Here is a 20,467-nt window from a genome sequence, read left to right as displayed (position 1 = left end):
GCTGGCACCCACGTTGGCCGGCCTGGTGCCACCTGCTCACTGACCCCACCCCCCACCACTCCCACCAATTGCCTCCCTCTGTGGGGCAACTGGTGGGGCAATCAGGGGGCTCCTGCAGGCACCTACCTTGGCTTGCCTGGGGCCTGCAGGCTGGGGGCAGATTCTGCATTGAGCATCTGCCCCTGGTGGTCAGTGCATGTCACAGCAACAGGTCATTCTGCCATTCGGTCCATTTGCATATTAGGCTTTTATTATATAGGACTAGAGGCCCGGTGCATGAATTCGTGCACGGGTGTGGTCCCTTGGCCTGGCCACCCCCCATTGCAGCCGATTGGGGCCAGCGGGCTGCGGGGAGGGATTGTGGGAGGTTGGCCTGCCGTGGGAGGTTAGTTGTGGGAGCGCACTGGCCACCAGGGGGCAGCTCCTGTGTTGAGCGTCTGCCCCCGGTGGTCAGTGCGCATCATAAGTACTGACCGGTCGTCCGGTCCTAATGGTCACTTAGGCTTTTATATATATAGATTTCCCAGCATGACTAAAATTTATCTTTAAGTCTCTGACTATATTTCATATTCCTGTCAAGCAAATAAAGCTTCTCCTGGTTCATTGAACATATTCTGTGTTTTTCTGAGATTTCTTCTTTTTCCCTTTGAAAAGTCTACTCATCCACCATTTCTATGAAACTCTTCTGATTATTTTTTAATTTAATTTTTTAGATGCATTTCTATCAGTGGAGGCTTGAGCTTGCATTTTTAAAAATTATCATGTGCTTATTTCATTTTTCCCCTTTCTTGTTTTAAAGGGAACTGTTTTTAAATATCTCTGACATTTCTATTTGTTTTTTCTTGAATGATTTCATTTGTACTTTTTTGTTTGTTACCTTCTACATCTCTTGTTTTGTAACCCATAACACCAAGTCCTAAATCTCTCTTGACTATTTTTTTCCACTTGCTGTATTATCACCCTGACTTAAACTATCATTATCTCGCCTAAACTACTGTATAAACTTCTTATGACTTGACTGCCTTTCTCTAGCCAGTTTTAGTTTCTTCCTTTCTGTTCTTCATTCTACAGCAAGAGTGATATTTGAAAGCAATAGAGGGCTTGGCTACAGTGGCAGTAAGGAAATAATTACTGAGTAAATCAGTAGGTACTGATGTCCTCCATCTTCTCTGTTCCTACAATCAAGTGTTTGTATAGAGGGAGACTGCAGAAAGATTGCACACTAAACATTTGGTTTATGTCATGCTTTTTGAAGTTCACTAGGTATCCCAATTTCCTCTAGTGTTCATTCCTCCCTGACCCTCATTTTATTCTTAACCACCTCCACTCCGACACAGATTTATCCTTATGTAGTAGTATAATAGTTTTTGTAGAGTTTAGTACTTTTATACTCTAGTTCTTGCGTATATAGCACATTCTTCTTAGATTCCTAGACTATCTTTTACCTTTAAAGAACATATTGCTTCCTCAAAAGGAAACTAAAATAACTTCTTTCTTTTATTTAATTATGGAAAATTTCTAAACTTACAAAAATATAAAAATAACGAACCTCCATGTTACCTGTTGCCCAACTTCAACTTGAGCAATCCCCTCTGCCCCCTCCCAATTATTTTGAAAGAAATAATTTTTTTAATATATAAATACTTCAGTTGAAATAACTTTTTCAGGGGCCCAAAATAGCGGATAGAAAACCAGAATTGGAATCCAGGAGTGTGTCACTGTTGTACAGATAGCACAGTTCTTGCTTATCTATGTACTAGTGGCCCGGTACATGAAATTCATGCACGGGTGTGTGTGTGTGTGTGTCCTCAGCCCAGCCTGCACCCTCTCCAATCGGAAATCCCTCTCACAATCTGGTACCGCTGGCTCCTAACCACTCACCTGCCTGCCTTCCTGCCTGATCACCCCTAACTGCCTCTGCCTGCCTGCCTGATTGCCCCTAACCCCTCTGCCTGATCGTCCCTAACCTATCTGCCTGCTGACCTGATCTCGCCCCCAACTGCCTCTGCCTGCCTGATCGCCCCTAACTGCCCTTCCTTACCGGCCTGGTTGCCCTCAACTGCCCTCCCTGCTGGCCTGATCTCGCCCCAACTGCCCTCCCCTGCCAACCTGATCTTGCCCCCAACTGCCCTCCCCTGCCAGCCTGGTTGCCCCCAACTGTCCTCCCCTGCTGGCCTGATCTCACCCCCAATGGCCCTCCCCTGTCGGCCTGATCTCGCCCCTAACTGCTCTCCCCTGCTGGCCTGATCACCCCTAACTGCCTCTGCCTGCCTGATCACCCCTAACTGCCCTCCCCTGCTGGCCTGATCTCGCCCCCCAATTGCTCTCCCCTGCCGGCCTGATCTTGCCCCCAATGGCCCTCCCCTGCCGGCCTGATCTCACCACCAACTGCCCTCCCCTGCTGGCCTGGTTGTCCCCAACTGCCCTCCCCTGCTGGCCTGATCGCCCCTAATGGCCTCTGCCTCGGCCCCCACCACCATGGCTTTGTCTGGAAGGAAGTTGGACGTCCGGAAGATAGCTGGTTGACCCGGTCTAATTAGCATATTACCCTTTTAGTAGTATAGATAGATTATATAGGACAGGATTGCTTAAATGGGTGGGGGAAGAAGCCTTTTTCATCAGGAGGAGATGCTCTTGGCAGACAAAAATACACAATCCCTATATCTGGACTGATAGCCAGCCATATGCACTATACTGCCAAACTGGTCATTAAACAATTGAACTGCTTTCTTACACCTTACACCAAATAGCTGTTGCCCTTAAAACCCCTCCTCAGCCCCCACCTTAGGTTCTGCCTTCACAGTCCACCCAGATTAGGTTCTGATTGGTCAGTTTCTATTCCAGTCAGCATTTCCAGGTTTATCTCTGGGCCTGATCAGAGAGGCGGGGCTGATCAGCAGCCCCAGCTGAGGCCTGAGAGAGAGAGGAAGTGTGGCTGCTGGCCAGGTCCGGAGCGAAAGAGAGAGGCAAGTGCTGATCAACAGCTGCCACGGAGGCTACCGATCAGACCCTGCTTCTCTGTCCAGGCCTCTCTTTGGGCTTGATCCGCAGCCCCCTCGGCAGTCAGTGCTGGGTTGGGGCACCCGAAGCAGCGGCAGTCCAGCACTGACTTCCGGTTGGTCGAGCCTTCGGTTGTTTTGGATGTTACGACCCTGGGTTTTTATATATTAGGACTAGAGGCCTGATCCACGAAATTTGTGCAAGGGGCTCAGCACCGCTGCGGCGGTGGCTGCCTCTGCCTTGGCTCCCGCTGCTGCAGCTTCATCCGGAAGGTCATCCAGAAGGATGTTCTGTCTAATTAGCATATTACGCTTTTATTATTATAGATATAAAAGCCTAAGTGACCGTTCGACTGTTCAGCCGGTAGCTATGGCATGCACTGACCACCAGGGGACAGATGCTCAATGCACAGGCATGAAAACATGGAACAGACTGATGAATCTCAGAGGGAAGGGGAAGGGTGGGAAGAGATTAAACAAAGATCTGGTATGCATAGTAGAGGCCTGGTGCATGGATTCGTGCACCTGTGGGATTCCTCGGCCTGCCCTGTGGGGATCGGGCCGAAACTGGCAGTCCGACATTCCCCGGGGAGTCCCGGATTGCGAGAGGGTGCAAACCAGGCCAAGGGACCCCACCAGTGCACGAATCTGTGCACCGGACCTCTGGTAACAGAATAATAGAATATTATCCCCAATTCTATTACTCTGAAATGTCAGTTATTTTCATTACTTTTTAGTGGTACCTTTTATCATTCTATTGTCTATCTCATCCATGCATGTGAACATTTTTAGTGAACATTTTCTAGAGTGTATTACTCCTTATTACTTAAGGAAAAAAAACACAACAAACTCAACTAGAGTATATTGTTATCCTTTAAACTGGGAAACTTGCTTGCTAATCATTTTCTGAAGTTTATTGTTTGTGGGAAAATAGTCAATACCTAGATAAAAATTCTTAAGTAAATTGATAGTTTGTTTCTATGATATCTTGAGGATAAAATTGTATTTTCTTTTTTATTGTATTTTCTTTTGGAGTAATTACTTAGAGGATAAGTTTAAATTCCTCAAAAGATTTCTGAGTGTTGAAGTCTGAAACATCTCCTTGGGGATAAAAGATTCTTCTTTCTCTGGACTGAATCTCAGTTTCAGTTTGTGGATGAGATAAAGGGAAGTGCTACTGAGAAATGTTTTTATTAATGGGAAAAAGAAGGGATAGAAGCTATTTAGCCTATAATTTGTGCTGATTAAAATATTTATAATATGTTATCTTGAAACTATATATGGTGCATTTGAAATATTACTTCCTACTTTATTGAAATACTTGGTAAAATGATGTGGTCTTATTTTTCCTCTTAAGAAGTAATATTCAAGTAAATAATACCTGTAATTAATGTAAGGATGTATCCTTGTTTTAATAGGCATTAAGCATGATGGAACCATGTGTGATACCTGCCGCCAGCAACCAATCATTGGCATTCGATGGAAGTGTGCAGAGTGTACAAATTATGATTTGTGCACAGTGTGTTATCATGGAGATAAGCATCACTTAAGGCATCGCTTTTATAGAATTACTACACCTGGAAGTGAGCGGTATGGGAAATAGTTTTTCTTCAGTCGCAATTTCTTGTTTGTATTAAAATTTTATACTATTCAGCCTTAAAAATAGGATTAGGAAAGCTTCTAAGATCTAGTTTAGTCAGGAGGTAGCAGATAGCAGGCTAGAAGTGGACCAGGCTTGCCCCTGTGAAGACGAAGCTCTAAGTATTTTTCCAAGATAATCTAGGCAATTCTTTCTCTCAGAGACCTGGCACTACTCAGTATTTGGAAATGCAAGGGTAGCCCAAGAGAGACTGATTATTTTCTTCTTTATTTTTTATTAACAAGCTGAAGTTTTTTTATTATTATTTTGTTGATTGATTTTTAGAAAACATTGATTTGTTGTTTCTATTATTTATGCATTCATTGGTTGATTCTTATATGTGCCCTGACAGGGGATTGAACCCCCAACCTTGGTGTATTGGATGCTGCGCTAACCAACTGAGCTACCATCAGGGCTGATTATTTTCTTCTTGCTATACCTTCTATTCTGTTAATTGCTACCACTAGGGTCCATTAATTCAGTCAAGAGGCATTTATTAAGACTTTGAGGCAGCAACTATGCTTGTGTAAATTTGAAGGTAAAGTACTTAAAGAGTTTTCAAGTTAAGGGATTATTTGATCAACAGTGATTATCATGTGATGTTTTATACTCTATGTAGGGATATGTACTGAGTGTCGTAGCAGTAAGAGAGAGGAGTGTTAATTGTGAATGGGCATAGAGTTTCAGGTAATTTAGTCTTCTTATGTAGATACTAGAGGCCCGGTGCACGAAATTTGTACACGGGGGGGACGGTGTGTCCCTCAGCCCAGCCTGCACCCTCTCCAATCTGATACCCCTTGAGGGATGTCCGACTGCCCGTTTAGGCCCAATGGGATCCGGCCTAAACGGGCAGTCGGACATCCCTCTCACAATCCAGGACTGCTGGCTCCCAACTGCTTGCTTGCCTGCCTGCCTGTTTGCCCCTAACCGCTTCTGCCTGCCAGCCTGATCACCCCCTAACCACTCCCCTGCCAGCCTGATCGACGCCTAACTGCTCCGCTGCCGGCCCAATTGGCCCTAACTGCCCTCCCTTGCCAGCCTGGTTGCCCCTCCCCTGCTGGCCTGGTCGCCCCCAGCTGCCCTCCCCTGCAGGCCTGGTCCCCCCCAACTGCCCTCCCTTGCAGGCCTGATCCCTCCCAACTGCCCTCTTCTGCTGGCCTGGTCATCCATAACTATCCTCCCCTGCTGGCCTGATCGCCCACAACTGCGCTCCCCTGCCAGCCATCTTGTGGTGGCCATCTTGTGTCCACATGGGGCAGCCATCTTGTGTGGAGTGATGGTCAATTTGCATATTACTCTTTTATTAGATAGGATGGATAATGCATAGGAGCATGAATCTAGCCAGTCATAGGGAAGCTGCAGGAGTAATACAAAAATGGATTTGGGTGATCTGGTTTCCCAGTTCAAATCATGGTCCTGCCATTTATTAACTAAGTAATTGGAACAAGTTATTTATTTTTGTCTTTCGTTTACAATTTTAAAAATTAGAGTATAATAAAGATATTCTGCTCTCTAAACAAATAAAAAAATAAAGATATTCTAAAAATGAATAGAATAATGAGATGAAAGCAGAAAAGCAAAATGAAAAATACCCTAAATCTTTTTGGTTTTATGAATGAGAAGGATGCAGAATACGGGGTAGATGCTTGGAAAACCCAGCTGGTCCATATAATTGAGTTTAGAATCTTTTTCAAGGTCCACAGTCTTCTGTAGGTATGCAGAACTTTGGAGGCAGTTTAATGCAGGTCAAGTCTAGGCCACAGATGTATTTTACTTGACATATACCATGTTCCAAAATTTTGTACAATTGTTAACCTTTCGAAATTGGGTGATTTCACACAAAAATCTAAGTTTATCAATTCTTAAAACATGCACACATTCACACACACTTTCACACTTATGTGCGCACACCCCCAGAAAACTTAGCACTGGGCCTTCATTTGTTCATGGCAAGAGTTTGCTGAAGCGCAGGAGCACCTGTACCCTGTAGACAAATCCATGCTTGAGTTCACCAAAGTCCCTACCACTCCCTGTTGTCTTCCTAAATAAGCCTGAGGTCAAGTGCCACTTGCTGTTTTTCATTTCTGTGGCGCTGTTTTTCTTAGGAACTCATTTATATTATTTGCCTAACAGTTGTACTTGATTTGAGTTTGCTATCTCTTAAAGCAGTGAAGAGTATAGTGATAATTTGAAGTAGTTAGATTGGGTTCATATGTGGATTTCATTACTATTTAAAAAATCTTTTATATTTTCAAAATAACCTTTTATATACTGTTGTTAAAAAATAATGTTACCTATTTTTGAACAAGTTTGAAATAATTTTATTTTTAGGGTTCTATTAGAATCTCGTAGAAAATCTAAGAAGATTACAGCCAGAGGGATCTTTGCAGGTGCCAGAGTGGTACGAGGAGTAGACTGGCAATGGGAAGATCAGGATGGAGGAAATGGACGTAGGGGGAAGGTAAAAACTTTTTTCTTAATTCATCATGTTATTCTAGAATATAGTATGTCAGGAGATTTTTATTTATTACTATAATTGAATTTTGTGGCACATTTTTTTCTATGCCAGGAGCAATTTTTTATATCTTAATTTCCCTTTTTTCTTGAAAGAAAAGAGGTTATTCCTGCTCCATTGTAAATATTGGTATTTCTTGAGAAAGTTGTTGGATAGATTTTACCTTTCTACCTTTAGGCTTCAATATTGCCACTTTGTTGCCCAGAATGCCATTCTAAACAATCTGTTTGGGTCAGCCCTCCCTGAGCTTTACCTAATACTCTTAACTTTCTTGCTATTACAATTTCACTTGTTTTATTTTATTTATTTATTTATAAATATATTTTATTGACTTTTTACACAGAGAGGAAGGCAGAGGGAGAGGGATAGAGAGAAACATCAGTGAGCAAGAAACATCAATTCAGCTGCCTCCTGCACACTCCCTACTGGGAATGTGCCCGCAACCAAGGTACATGCCCTTGACCGGAATCGAACCTGGGACCCTTCAGTCCACAGGCTGACACTCTATCCACTGAGCCAAACTGGTTAGGGCTACAATTTCACTTGTTTTATATTCCACTAGAGGCCCAGTGCATGATTGAATCATGCACGTGTAGGGTCCCCTACACGCTTTCGCTTTTCACGGTGGAGCTGGGTGCCTGTCCGCTGGTGCACCAGGCCTTTCAGAAGCCTCCGGCTCGGCGGAGGCTTCTGAAAGGCCTGGTACCAGAGCAGACAGGCACCCAGCTCCCCCACTTTTGATGGTCCGCGGCCACTGAGGGGGGCTACCCTGCTGTTGAGAGGCGCAGCTGCGTGTCCGCGGCAGGCCCCCTCAGCGGCCGCGGATCTGGCTGTTGAGAGGCACAGGGGTCGGGAGTCCCGCCCCCTGCGCCTCTCAACAGCAGGGTAGCCCCCCTCAGCGGCAGATAGGCCACCCCAAGTCCCGCCCCCCAGCCTCCCACCACCCAATCATGGGCGTAGCGGAGTGATGGTAATTTACATGTTACTCTATTACTAGAAGCCAGGTGCACGAAATTCGTGCACGGCGGGGGGTTGTCCCTCAGCCCAACCTTTACCCTCTCCAATCTGGGACTCCTGGAGGGATGTCCGACTGCCCGTTTAGGCCCGATCCTGGTGGGATCGGGCCTAAACGGGCAGTCGGACATCCCTCTCACAATCCAGGACTGCTGGCTCCCAACTGCTTGCCTGCCTGCCTTCCTGATTGCCCCTAACCGCTTCTGCCTGCCAGCCTGATCACCCCCTAACCACTCCGCTGCCAGCCTGGTTGATGCTTAACTGCTCCCCTGCCAGCCTGTTTGCCCCCAACTTCCCTCCTCTGCCAGCCTGGTCACCCCTAACTGCCCTCTCCTGCAGGGTTGATCACATCCAACTGCCCTCCCTTGCAAGCCTGGTCCCTCTCAACTGCCCTCTCTTGTAGGCCTGGTCCCTCACAACTGCCCTCCCTTGCTGGCCGGATGCCTCCCAACTGCCCTCTCCTGCTGGCCATCTTGTAGTGGCCATCTTGTGTCCACATGGGGGCAGGATCTTTGACCACATGGGGGCAGCTATATTGTGTGCTGCAGATAAGAAAAAGCTAAAGGAGTTCATCTGTATATTACTCTTTTATTAGATAGGATAGAGGCCTGGTGCACGGGTGGGGGCCAGCTGGTTTGCCCTGAAGGGTGTCACAGATAAGGGTGGGGGTTCCCTTGGGGTGTGGGGCGGCCTGAGCGAGGGGCCTGTGTTGGTTTGCAGGCCGGCCACGCCCCCTGGCAACCCAAGAGGAGGCCCTGGTATCTGGAATTTATTTTCCTTCTACAATTGAAACTTTGTAGCCTGGGGCAGCAGCCATTTCTGGGGTGTCAGCCATTTCTGTGGCAGTTAATTCACCTTCTACAATTGAAACTTTGTAGCCTTAAGCGGGTGAGCCCGGCCAGGGTGTGCGGAAAGCTTTGCTTCCCCTATTGCTGCTGGCAACCCTGGCCTGTTCTCTCAAGCTCCATTCTGCTGCCATTTGTTTGAATTTGTTTACCTTCTATAATTGAAACTTTGTAGCTTGAGTGGAGGCTTAGGCCTGTACCAGCTATGGAAAGCTTGGCTTGCTCTGTTACCTGGGAAACCTTGCTCTCTGTGGCTGTAGCCATCTTGGATTGGGGTTAATTTGCATACTCGCCCTGATTGGCTGGTGGGCGTGGCTTATGTAGCCGAGTGATGGTTAATTTGCATATTACCATTTTATTAGAGAGGATTAGATAGGATTCTTTCAAAGAACTGAGTCTTAGGGGGTAATAAGCAGCTACTTTGTTACCTAGTCCACTTAACTCTTGTTACTATTCTCAGGTAGCATGTAGAGCTGTTTAGGGTCAATTTTAGCAATTATTCTGAAGGGAATTGTGTCTAGCCTGTTTCACTGGGGTGGGATAGCCAGAGATATTAGGCTAAATGGGTTGTTGGATTTATTTATTTTGGATTTTATGTTGCTTTTGCTCATCATTCATTGATTCAGTAAAAAAATGTGTGTTGAATTATGTATACTCTGTGTTATCCTAAATGCTAGATGCACTGAAATAAATAACATTTCACATTTGAGACTTTTTATCGTTGAGGAATGATTATTTTTTTTACTTTATTTTTTTATTTTTTATTTTTTATTTATTTTTATTTTTTTAAAATAAATCTTTATTGTTCAGATGATTACAATTGTTTCTCCTTTCCCCCCCCCATATCTCCCCATCACCCGGTTCCCTCCCCCCCGTTGTCCTTATCCATAGGTGTATGATTTTTGTCCAGTCTCTTCCCATACCCCCCACAGAGACACCCTTTCCCCCTGAGAATTGTCAATCCACTCCCTTTCTATGCCTCTGATTCTATTATGTTCACCAGGTTATTCTGTTCCTCAGATTTTTAATTCACTTGATTTTTAGAATCACTTGTTGATAGATATGTATTTGTTGTTCATAATTTTTATCTTTACTTTTTTCTTCTTTTTCCTCTTTTTAAAGAATACCTTTCAGCATCCTACCTAATAATAGACAAATATGCAAATTGACCGTACCTTCGCTATGCCCGCGACTGGCCAGGAGGCGCGGGGAGGCGGGACTCGGGGTGGCCGGGGTGGCCGATTGGGCCGGCGGGACGCTGAGCTCGCATCACCAGCGGCGGCTCGAGCTCAGCGTCTGCGCCATGGCTGTGCTGCAGCACAGAAGGGGCCTCTGGGGCAGTGAGCTCACGTCCTACCGCGGACCATCAAAAGCGGGGAAGCTAGGTGCCTGAGCGGACAGGCACCCAGCTCCTCTGCGATCGAAAGCAAAAGCGTGGTAGCTGGGTGCCTGTCTGCTCAGGCACCAGGCCTTTCAGAAGCCTCTGCCGCGCCGGAGGCTTCTGAAAGGCCTGGTGCACCAGCGGACAGGCACCCAGCTCCCCCGTGATCGTGTGTAGGGGACCCTACACGTGCATGATTCAATCATGCACTGGGCCTCTAGTTTCATATAATACTGGTTTGGTGGTGATGAACTCCTTTAGCTTTTTCTTATCTGTGAAGCTCTTTATCTGCCCTTCAATTCTGAATGATAACTTTGCTGGGTAGAGTAGTCTTGGTTGTAGGTTCTTGCTATTCATCACTTTGAATATTTCTTGCCATTCCCGTCTGGCCTGCATAGTTTCTGTTGAGAAATCAGCTGACAGTCGTATGGGTGCTCCCTTTTAGGTAACTAACTGTTTTTCTCTTGCTGCTTGTAAGATTCTCTCTTTGTCTTTTGCCCTTGGCATTTTAATTATGATGTGTCTTGGTGTGGTCCTCTTTGGATTCCTCTTGTTTGGGGTTCTGTGTGCTTCCTGAACTTGTAAGTCTATTTCTTTCACCAGGTTGGGGAAGTTTTCTGTCATTATTTCTTCAAATAGGTTTTCAGTATCTTGCTCTCTCTCTTTTGGCACCCCAAAAATTCGGATATTGGTACGCTTAAAGCCATCCCGGAGGCTCCTTATGCTATCCTCACATTTTTGGATTCTTCTTTCTTTCCGCCTCTCTGGTTGGGTGTTTTTTTCTTCCTCATATTCCAGATCTTTGGTTTGACTCTTCGGGTGCGGTGGTCTACTCTGTATATTCTTTATTTCAGACAGTGTATGCATAATTTCTGACTGGTCCTTTTCCATTTTTTTGGTATTCTCATTTAGGTCCTTGAAGGTCTCTTCAAGTTTCTCAGCGGTTTTTAGAAGATTCTTGAGTAACCTTATAAATATGTTTCTGAACACTGTGTCGTCCATTAGTTTGCTTTCATCTATCTCTCCTACTTGTGACATACTTCGATGTCTCCGCATTTTGGCTGCCTCCCTGTGTTGATGGAGTGGCTTTGTGTGGTCGGTGACCTATAGGGGCCGGTAGCTCAGCTTCCCCAATCACCCTAGGTGGTCGTTCTTGGCACTCTCCTTTGTGGGCTGAGTGGAAAGTCTTGGTGTAGTTAAAAGCCCTGATTGCTGTTGGTACACTGGGAGGAATCGACCTCCAGTCCAATTGTTTGTGAGGACCTGCTGTGTCTATAACGGAAGAATTGCTGTGCTGGGGACACAGTAGGGCTTTGGTGCTCACTGAGTCTGCCTCTTGAATGTGTCCCTTATGAGAGTGGTTGAAATCTGGTGTCGTCCACACCGACAGAAAAGTCACTCTCACTCTCCGACCGATGGCCGAGAGTCCCGTAGGCGTCTGGGTCCCCCGCGTGTCCCCAGAAACGAGTTCAGAGTGGTTGGGATTGTTGGTATCACTGTCGGGAATTGATCTCCAAGCCAGTTGGCTGTGAGGATCAGCAGTGTCTCCGCTGGGAGAGCTTCTGTGCTCTGCTTGGATGGGGCGGAGTCTCAGGGTGGCGCAGACAAGCTTTGGTTTCCCGTCTGCTCCGCCCTAAGAGGGGTGGTTTCTCCGTGCCCGAATTAATGGCTGCGCGCCTCTGAGAGAAGGCAGCTTTCGAGCCTCTCCCGCTGCCTAACAGACCAGTTTCTCCCCAGCTGGGCTGGATTTCAGTGCAGACCGGAGGTTTTGTTTTTCTCCCGAACGAGAAATCCAGTCACTGGGAGGGCTGTGCTCAGCTTGGATGGGGCAGAGTCTCAGAATGGCGCAGACAAACTTGGTTTCCGTCCGCGCAGCCCTAAGAGGGCCGGTTTCTCCGTGCCCTAATCAATGGCTGCGCGCCTCTGAGAGAAGGCAGCTTTCGAGCCTCCCGCGGCCAAACAGACCAGTTTCTCCCCAACCGCAGCTGGATTTCAGTGCATTCGGGAGGTTTTGTTTTCCTCCCAAATGAGAAAACTAGCCACGCAGTGTCCGCTGCCCTCCCTCTCCGTGCGCTGCGAGCAAGCCTGCCGTGTATTTAGCCACCCGCCCTTTCCGCGCTCTCGGATCTCCGCACCTCCACAGCTCCTGAGGCTCAGTGTCCCCCTCTCTTTTTTTCTCTAGTTGTAGGTTTTCCACTCTGCCAGCTTTCCGATGGTTCTGGACGGTGTGCGCTCTGTTTTCCAGTTGTAGTTTCAAAATTGTTGTGGTAGGGAACAATTAGGTGTTTACCTTATGCCACCATCTTGGTTTCTCCCCTATTTTTTTTTACTTTAAATAATGTTTTTATTTTTCAGTTACAGTTGACATACATTATATTAGTTTCAAGTGTATACCCCAGTGATTTGACATTATATAACTTACTAAGTGATTACCACAATTAATCTAGTACCCCGTCTAACACTATACATAGTTATTACAATATTATTGATTGTATTCCCTATATTGTACTTTACATCCCCATGACTGTTCTGTAACTGCCAATTTGTACTTTTTAATCCCTTCACCTTTTCCACTCATTTCCCCAGCCCCCTCCCATCAGACAACCATCAAAAAGTTCTATCTATGAGTCTGTTTCTGTTCTGCTTGTTCATTTATTTTTCTCTTTAGATTCCAAGTCTAAGTGAAATCATATGGCATTTGTCTTCCTCTGTCTGACTTACTTCACTTAGCACAACATCCTATAGACACATCCATATTGTTGCAGATGGCAAGATTTCATTCTTTTTTATGGCTGAGTCATATTCCATTGTATATATGCAATACTTCCACTTTATCCATTCATCTTAGGCTGCTTCCATATCTTGGCTATTGTAAATAATGCTGCAATGATATAGGTGCATGTCTTTTTAATTAATTTATTTTTTAAAAATAAATTCCCAGAAATGGAATTGCTGGCTCCTTCTTTGTCCTGTGTTATATAGCCTTTGTTTTAAAGTCTCTTTTGTTGGTATAAGTATTGCTATTTTAGCCTTTTTTTTGTTTTCATTTTCATAAAATGTCTTTTTCTATACTTTTATTTTCAGTCTGTGTGTGTCTTTCAATCTGAAGGGAATCTCATGTAGACAATATATGTAAGAGTCTTGTTTTGTTATCCATTCAGTCATTATATGTCTTTTGATTGGAGCATTTAATACATTTGCATTTAAAATAATTGGTGATAGATATGTATTTATTGTCATTTTATTATCCATGTGTTAGACCTTTCTTTTTCTTCTTAAAGATCCTTTATCATTTATTGTATTACTGGTGTGGTGGTGTCATCACTCCTTCAGCTTTTTTTTTGTTTGGGAAGCTCTTTATATGTCCTTTAATTCTAAATGATAGCTTTTCTGGGTAGAGTAATCTTTGTTATAGGTCCTTGCTTTTCATCACTTTGAATATTTCTTGCCACTGTCTTCTGGCCTGCAAAGTTTCTGTTGACAGTCTTATGGGAGCTCCCTTGTAGGTAACTAACTGCTTTTCTCTTGCAGTTTTTGAGATTCTCTCTTTTTCTTTGATTTTTGTCATTTTAATTATGATGTGCCTTGGTTTGGCCCTCTTTGGGTTCATCTTGTTTGGAACACTCTGTGCTTCTTGGACTTGTATGTCCATTTCCTTCACCAGATTAGGGAAGTTTTCTGGCATTATTTTTTCAAAAAGGTTTTCAATTTCTTGCTTTCTCTCTTCTCCTTCTGGTACTCCCATGATATGAATATTGGTATGATTGAAGTTGTCCCAAAGGCTCCTTACACTACACTCAGTTTTTGGATTCTTTTTTCATTTTGCTGTTTCCACTGGGTATTTTCTGCTTTTTTATTTTCCAAATCTCTGATTTGATCATCTGCTTCATGTACTCCACTGTTGATTCCCTGTAATGTATTCTTCATTTCACTTAGGTCTTCATTTCTTACTGGTTCTTTTTTATGTTTTTTAGTTCCGTTTTTATGTTTCTTATCTTTGTTGAAGTTCTCACTAAGTTCATCTTCTCTTTCCCTGAGTTTATTGAACATCTTTATAACCAGTGTTTTGAACTTTGCATCTGGTAGATTGCTTGTTTTCATTTTATTTAGTTCTTTTTCTGGAATTCTTTTCTGTTCTTTCATTTGGTTGTTGTTGTTTTTTTGTTCTCTCATTTTGGCAGCCTTCCTGTATTTGTTTCTATATATTAGGTAGAGCTGCTACATTTCCTGGACTTTGTATGGTGCATTAATTAGTAGTGTCCTACAAGGTCCAGTGGCACAGCTTCCCCTATCACCTGAGCCGGTCACTCCCCAGAGTGGGCAGTGTACATCTTCTTGTTGTCGTTGAGCATGATTGCTGTTGGCACCTCAGTGGAAGGAATTTACCTCCAGATCAGTCAGCTGTGAGGACTGGCTACAACCACCATGGAGGATCAGCTGTGCAGGCGCTGACACCATGGAACAGGACTTACTTCAGCAGGGCTCTGATGCCTTCTGAGTCTGTTCCTTGAGTGTGTTTCTCATGAAGGCAGTTGGGTGGTGCTTTGGTGTGTTCTGAAGCTGTCCACCAGGTGTGCTGACTCTGGGGCCTCCAGGGAGGAACAGGCCAAATTTGGGGCCACCTGGCATGAGCTACAAAGCAACCTGAAGATGGCTATTACTTGTGCTGGGCTTGGAGGTGCCTAGGAGAGGTCAGCCCGTGAACCAAGGCCAGCTGCCACTGTTGTCAGTGAGGCACTTAGTGAGAGGTATGACACATCTCAAGGCCAGATGCGCTTGTTTGAGAGATTTTAGAAAAGTCTGAAGCATGAGCCAAGAGAGGCCATTTGTATGGAAAAGCCACTGGATATGTGTAGATGGGCTGCAGTTGGGTGGGGCAAGGTTTCAGGGAATCACCAGGGTTGGGTGAACAGTGTTAGCCACGTTGATGAAGACTCAAATATGGCATTGTCTGCCAGCTCTTTGGGAGGAGGGCTCAGAAAAGGAACAATGACCTCTGCCAGCACTTCTGTCTGGAAAAAAGTTGTTCCTTCAGTTCTTGTCCTAATGCCAGGCAATTAGTTCCTCCTCATATGTTCCTGCACCATTTGAGCTGCTGTCCCAGTACTGTAGCTCAGAGCAAGTAAGTCTGTTCTCCTGTGGGAGCCCTTCAAGAGGAACGCTTGGGACTTAAGCTGCTGTCTGTCTCACTCAGCCACAATCCCTGTTGGATTTTACAGCCAGAGATTATGAAGACTTCTCTTCTTGGTTTGGAACCCTGGGCTGTGTGGCCTGGTGTGGGGCTGGGACCCTTTCGCTCCTCAGCAGGGAGCCTCTACAGCCCAGATATTCCTTCTGATTTTTATCTGCCACACATGGGTGTGGGACCACCCCCTTCCGCATCTCCACCCCTTCTAACAGTCTTTTTTCCCCCTTCTACTAGTCTCTGTGTGGATGTGGAAGGAATCAAGTGAAAAAAAAGTCAGACAATAAAAAGTACACTTCCCCTGACCGGATGGCTCAGTTGGTTGGAGCATCATTCTGTACACCAAAGTGTTTGTGGGTTCGATTCCTGATCAGGGCACATACCTAGGTTTTGGGTTTGATCCCCAGTCAGGGCGCATGCGAGAGGCAACCCATCAATGTTTCTCACACCATAGTGACAGAATTTAACTTGAAAAAATTAATTTGGCACCAATGTATACAAAAGAGGCTTTTCAGTTTCTTTGATTTCTTCAGATGACACAGACTTTAAAATTTTTTCCTCTACAACAGCACCATAAAATACATAGCTTACAAAATGATTTCTTTAGTACAGTGTAAAAATGAAAGGGTCATATTTGAAATAATAGCCTGTTTTTCAGGTCATTCCTTAAACATCACCCTATCATTCTAATTAACTATGAAGGATGGCTGATTGTAAGCGTCAACATGGAGAAAAGTAATAAGTGAACATGTACCATTTCCCATTCTTAGCTGTAGACTGGTTTACTTGAGAATACCCACATTTAGTGCTCATTGTGTATCATTTTTGTGTAGTTGATTCTTGTCCTTTAAGCAGTAGTAACCCAGTAAATTTTTAAAATAATAAGTAAGTTTATGAATTAGTATCTGGTGCTGTGTGGGGCCTTGAGATTGTGTCTGGATTCCCATGGTAGACAGACATGGTGTTTTAGCTAAGATTGCCTGCTTTTTGATGCAACTGAAGGAACTTCTGGGAAACAAAGTCACTCAAGTCTCCTTGAACATTGCCATCGAGCCTCATGCTTATCATATTTTAGCTGACCAGAGAGCAGGTTAATCTTGAATCATTCAGAAGATTTTGAATTTTGTATTACATAGTGGGTTTAAAAGAAAACACTCTTCTTAAAATGAACCTTTAAGAGTAAAGATTTAAAATTTTGTATTGATTTTTGTATTTTCTAAAAATCTATTATTATAATCACTAAGCCTTTCAATTTTAAATTTTTATAATTGTTTTAGAAATTACCTTATAATTCTGAAAAAATACCTCATTATAATTCAATTATATATTAGAAGTGACATATATTTGGCAAATAAGTATTATTCATATCTTGTTATACAGAATAATAAATAATTTTCAAGATTTAAATATAATTAAAAGAACCAACCTCTTCTATCTCCCTTTAAAAAATAATTTTCTCAAAAAATTCTCTTATAGGTAACAGAAATCCAAGACTGGAGTGCATCAAGCCCACATAGCGCAGCATATGTTCTCTGGGATAATGGTGCTAAGAACCTTTACAGAGTTGGCTTTGAGGGCATGGTAAGTAGTAAGAACCACAAAAGAAAATATTGGATGGATGAAAGAAGGGAAATAATTGTATTTTTGAATTTTTTCTTTTGTCATCTCTTTTTGTCAGAATACAGCCATCTGAATCATCATGAATATGCAATAGGAGGGGAAATCTGTAAAGTGAAAATTTAATAAACTTTACATTTTTACTATATTTGTTTGAACTATTTAATAGTCAGTGTAAGAATCTAAAACTTAAAATCATCTGTAAGGCTGCTTCTTGGCAGGGGCATGGAAAATAGTATTATAATAAGATTTTTATGGTATATTTGCATTCTAGGCTTTGGTGGCTGGTCCTATATAATAAAAGCCTAATATGCTAATTGTCTGGTCATCCGGTCGTTCATTCAACCAGTCAAAGTGTAATATGCTAATGATATGCTAAGGCCACTCAACCGCTTGCTATGATGTGCACTGACCACCAGGGGGCAGACAGTCGACCGGTCGACCAGTCACTATGACGTGCACTGACCACCAGGGGGCAGACGCTCCAACCGGTAGGTTAGCTTGCAGCTGGAGTCTGGACGATTGGGACTGAGCGAGATGGGCTGGACACGCCCTGGAGCCCTCCCACGGTCCCTCCCCTGCTGGCCAACCTTCCATGTCCCTGCCTGGCCCCGATCATGCACTGGTGGGGTCCCTCGGCCTGGCCTGTGCCCTCTTGCAATCCGGGACCCCTCAGGGGATGTCGGAGAGCGGGTTTCGACCCGATCCCGCAGTCCAGGCTGAGGGATCCCACTGCTGCATGAATTCGTGCACTGGGCCTCTAGTAAAAATACACATTACAATAGATGTTAAAATTATTTTTTTTGTTTTTGAAGTTTACCCTAAGGTTTATTTTTATATTTATATATATATATATATATATATATATATATATATATATTTTTTTTTTTTTTTTTAAATATATTTTATTGATTTTTTTACAGAGAGGAAGGGAGAGGGAGAGAGAGTTAGAAACATTGATGAGAGAGAAATATCAATCAGCTGCCTCCTGCACACCCCCCACTGGGGATGTACCCGCAACCAAGGTACATGCCCTTGACCGGAATTGAACCTGGGACCCTTGAGTCCGCAGGCCGACACTCTATCCACTGAGCCAAACTGGTCAGGGCCCTAAGGTTTATATTAATAATAAAGTGTAATAGTAATGTAATAGTTGTGTAATCAATACATATATTCAAGCCCCCTATTTCATGTTTCTAAAATATAAAACAACTGCCCCTCTGCTTTCTTTTTTTTATTACAATACTAGTGGCCCGGTGCACGAAATTTGTGCACGGTGGGGGGGGGGTAGCGGTTGTTCCTCAGCCCGGCCTGCAACTTCTCCAATCTGGAACCCCTCGGGGGATGTCCGACTGCTGGTTTAGGCCTGATCCCTCGTAATCTGGGACCACTGGCTCCTAACTGCTCACCTGCCTGCCTGCCTGATTGCCCCTAACCACTCTGCATGCCAGCCTGATCACCCCTAAATGCCCCCCCCGCCGGCCTACTCACCCCCAACTGCCCCCCCTGCCGGCCTTATCTTGCCCCCAACTGTCCCCCTGCCGGCCTGCTCACCCCCAACTGCCCCCCCCCGCCGGCCTTATCTTGCCCCCAACTGTCCCCCCTGCTGGCCTGCTTGCCCCCAACTTCCCCCCTGCTGGCCTGCTGGCCCCCACCTGCCCTCTCCCATCATCCTGATTGCCCCCAACTGTCCCCCCGCCGGCCTGCTCACCCCCAACTGTGCCCCCTTGCTGGCCTTCTTGCCCTGAACTGCCCTCCCCTGCTGGCCTGATCACTCCTAACTGCCTGTGCCTTGGCCCTGCCACCATGGCTTTGTCCAGAAGGACATCTGGAAGGTTTCCTAGAAGGTCTCCTGGTCTAATTAGCATATTACCCTTTTATTAGTATAGACTAGAGGCCCGGTGCATGAAATTTGTGCACGGAGGGGGTCCCCTTAGCCCAGCCTGCACCCTCTCCAATCTGGGACCCCTTGGGGGATGTCCAACTGCTGGTTTAGGCAGTTGGACATCCTCTCACAATCCTGGACCGCTGGCTCCTAATCGTTCACCTTCCTGCCTCCCTGGTTGTCCCTAACTGCCCCCCTCCTCCCCCCCGCCAGCCTCATCGCCCCTCACTGCCTCTGCATGCCAGCCTGATTGCTCCTAACTGCCCCCCCCCCCCCACCAGCCTGGTTGCTCCTAACTGCTACCCTTGCCGGCCTGCTCACCCCTTACTGCCCCCCCTGCCGGCCTGGTTGCCCCCAACTGCCCCTCCTGCTGGCCAGGTCGCCCCCAACTGCACTCCCTCCACTGGCCTGGTCACCCCTAACTGCCCCCCCCCCCGCCGGCCTGGTTGCCCCCAACTGCCCCCCCCCCCCTGCTGGCCTGGTCGTCCCCAACTGCCTCCCCTGCCAGCCTGGTTGTCCCTCACGGCCCTCCTGCCGGCCTGGTAGCCCCATGCAGCCTGCTGTTCAGTTGTTTGGTCATCTCTCACTAACCCCCTGCCGGCCTGGTTGCCCCACGCAACCTGCTTGTTCAGTCGTTTGGTCGTCACTCACTAACCCCCCTGCTGGCCTGTTCGCCCCATGCAGCCTGCTTGTTCAGTTGTTTGGTTGTCCCTCACTAACCCCCCTGCCAGCCTGGTCGTAGGCAGCCATCTTGTGAGGGCATGAGGATCAATTTGCATATTACCTCTTTATTATATAGGATTATTGACCATATTTCTGATGCTGTACTTCGCAATCCCCATGGCTGTTTTGTAACTGCCAATCTGTACTTCTTAATCCCGTCACCTTTTTCTGCTGAGAGTATGTTTTTAATGAACATTTTGTCTACTTTAGGTATTGAGCTGTACTTCACGTTTTCAAGAGTGATTTTTTTTTCCTTCTTAGTCTGATCTGAAGTGTGTCCAGGATGCCAAAGGAGGTTCTTTCTACAGAGATCACTGCCCTGTTCTAGGTGAGTTAGCAGACTGGAGGAAATAACTAAATAATGGGTCAGAGTTCATGGAATCGGAAAAATATTTCAGTGGACTTTTAACAAATTAGTTACCATTAAAGCTATTTGAAGAGATTTTTTTGGGTCTTATTTTGGTTTTAAAGAATTTGTCCTTTTTAAAAATAATGTATATTTTTATTTATTTCAGAGAGGAAGGGAGAGGGAGAGAGAGATAGAAACATCAATGATGAGAGAGAATCATTGATTGGCTGCCTCCTGCACACCCCCTACTGGGGATTGAGCTCACAACCTGGGCATGTGCCCTTGGGAATCGAACCCGGGACCCTTCATTCCGCA

General features: G+C 45.2%; 1 protein-coding gene across 1 annotated transcript in view; it reads left to right on the top strand.

The window, feature by feature from the left end:
• Positions 1-20,467, top strand: part of MIB1 (MIB E3 ubiquitin protein ligase 1) — a 116,616-nt gene that overhangs the window by 19,251 nt on the left and 76,898 nt on the right. The window contains exons 2-5 of the mRNA XM_079784530.1: positions 4,418-4,589; positions 6,970-7,099; positions 17,055-17,159; positions 20,065-20,131. Coding sequence (XP_079640656.1) covers positions 4,418-4,589; positions 6,970-7,099; positions 17,055-17,159; positions 20,065-20,131 — 474 coding nt within the window. The remainder of the gene's footprint in view (positions 1-4,417; positions 4,590-6,969; positions 7,100-17,054; positions 17,160-20,064; positions 20,132-20,467) is intronic.

The sequence above is a fragment of the Cnephaeus nilssonii genome (genome assembly GCF_951640355.1).
Source record: "Cnephaeus nilssonii genome assembly, chromosome: 11".
In the NCBI taxonomy this organism is placed as follows: Eukaryota; Metazoa; Chordata; class Mammalia; order Chiroptera; family Vespertilionidae; genus Cnephaeus; species Cnephaeus nilssonii.
Note: the sequence above shows the minus strand (reverse complement) of the source record. Positions and strands in the feature narration are given on the sequence as shown.